We start from the raw sequence: 2,055 nt of genomic DNA, 5'->3' as shown, positions 1-2,055 counted from the left end.
AGCACCAATGCCAGAAAGGAAACCTATACCCCAGAAATAGGAAGGGCTTCCCTGGTCATGATGGCATAGACTTTATTAGGAAATAGTCATAGCATTTTTTCCTCTGTAACAACAGAATTATAGCACCCATAAATACAGTACATGGAAAACTATTCGAATCCAACTGCAATTACAGAGAGATTACAGAGTTACACATTTGTAAATGAGAGAGCTCAAATATGTGAAGGATGACCCTGTTGGGTACCACACCTAATGCTAAGAGTATATAAGTGCCTCTGTTCAGAAGGTGACATTAGAACTCAGAAGCTTCTCCACTTATATCCAGCTGAGCTCACATCTCCTCTCAACATGCCCTACAACTGCAGCTCAAGAAACTTCTCCTCCCGCTCCTGTGGAGGCTACCTACGCTACCCAGGCTCCTCCTGCGGCTCTTCCTACCCCAGCAACCTGGTCTACACCACTAACCTGGGCTCTCCCAGCACCTGCCAGCTGGGCTCCTCTCTCTACAGTGGCTGCCAGGAGGCCTGCTATGAACCCACCAGCTGCCAGAGGTCCTGTGTGGTGTCTGGACCCTGCCAGACGTCCTGCTGCCGCCCGAGGACCTCCAGGATCTGCAGTCCCTGCCAGATGACCTGTGCTCGATCTCCAGGCTTTGGGTCCAGCAGCTGCAGCTCCCTGGGGTGTGGATCGAGAAGTTCCTGTTCCCCGGGCTGTGGCTCTAGAAGCTGGTACTCCTCCCGCTGTGGATCCAGTGGCTTCAGACCCCTGAATTATGGAGTCTGTGGCTTCCCTTCCCAGGGTTACAGATACAATTTCTGCAACCCAATCTCTTTTCCTTCTAGGAGCTGCCAGTCTCCTTGTTACAGACCAACCTTTGGATCTGGGTTCTATGGATTCCCTTGTTAAGTGTCTGTATTCTTATGATCCTTGAGGTCAAGTGTCTTCAGAGCAGCACTGTTTTCATTGTTACTACTGCTCCTATCCTTTGATTCTTCAAATGACAGCTTTCTTGCATCTTAAACTTTTGGCAAACTCTAAAATTAATAAGCAATATCAAACTGTTTTAGTATCTGTACTATGGATATGTGTGTATGTATGTCATATATATGCAATTTGATTTTAATCTAAGAGCAGTATAAAATGAAAATATGAATCTAATAAATTATGTAATCTGGCCCTTTAAATGTTGTTCACATTATTATTATTATCTATCCTCCAGTTTATGTTTTTAAGGATTTGAAATATTTTAAGTAAGCTTCACTGTTACTGTATAACTTGGTTTGGGACACATTTTATTTGTAAGATTTGAGAAATATTTGTTTCTATGGGGTATGTTCCCTACCCTCTATGAAAGTAACAAATATTTGAAGACCATTTTTGCATGTGCAAACTAGTCTTAGTAACAGTGAGAAGTACTTGAGAATGAGGGATAGGTACTTCTGATAACACAGGTGAGCAAAGAAATTAGTGTGCAAACTAGAGATGCAGATAAGAAAAATAATCTATGAGGAGCTGTATACTTACACACCAACATATCTAAGTCTAATGTATGACTGTAGAGAAAAATGAGCTTTCAGGATCTTTCAGAATGAAAATTTCCATAAGGGAAATTTTTATAAAAATGTACATTTTTGAGATGGCTTTATGATAAGCAATTGGGAAACAACCCTGCAGGGACTTTTTAGGTGGATATGGAATGATTTTTGGAATTGTACAACCTAGACTCTCATCTACAAAAACAAGCATTTCTTCATTGGCTTCTCTATCTTTAATTGGTTGAACAATATCTGGAACACATAATTCCCAAGAACCTCCTTATTTTCTGAGACCTTGATTGCAAAGGATCAATCACAACTGGCTTATGTTTTTCTCATGTGACTTTTCAGATGCTCTGGTCTACTAAAAGTATGGCTTCTATACTCGAGGGGAGACGCTGTTCAATCAAAGGCGGTTGAAACCTACATAAAATTGTTTGCCATATCTATGCCTGCAATAATTGGCAATAACTCACTACATGGCTTAAGATAATACAAAATAAACAATTTTATGTAACAA

At 40.9% G+C, this 2,055-nt stretch overlaps 1 protein-coding gene across 1 annotated transcript; it reads left to right on the top strand.

Moving 5' to 3' along the window:
• Positions 1 to 348: 348 nt before the first annotated feature.
• LOC308262983 (keratin-associated protein 13-1-like) lies at positions 349 to 906 on the top strand (the record flags this gene model as incomplete). The annotated part of the gene is made up of 1 exon (XM_080695789.1): positions 349 to 906. The coding sequence occupies one exon, from the start codon at positions 349 to 351 to the stop codon at positions 904 to 906; it is 558 nt and encodes a 185-aa protein (XP_080551915.1).
• Positions 907 to 2,055: the final 1,149 nt, after the last annotated feature.

The sequence above is a fragment of the Muscardinus avellanarius genome, assembly GCF_963383645.1.
Source record: "Muscardinus avellanarius genome assembly, chromosome: 5".
Taxonomy (NCBI): Eukaryota; Metazoa; Chordata; class Mammalia; order Rodentia; family Gliridae; genus Muscardinus; species Muscardinus avellanarius.
The sequence above is the reverse complement of the archived record's forward strand: the minus strand, read 5'-3'. Positions and strand labels throughout refer to the sequence as shown.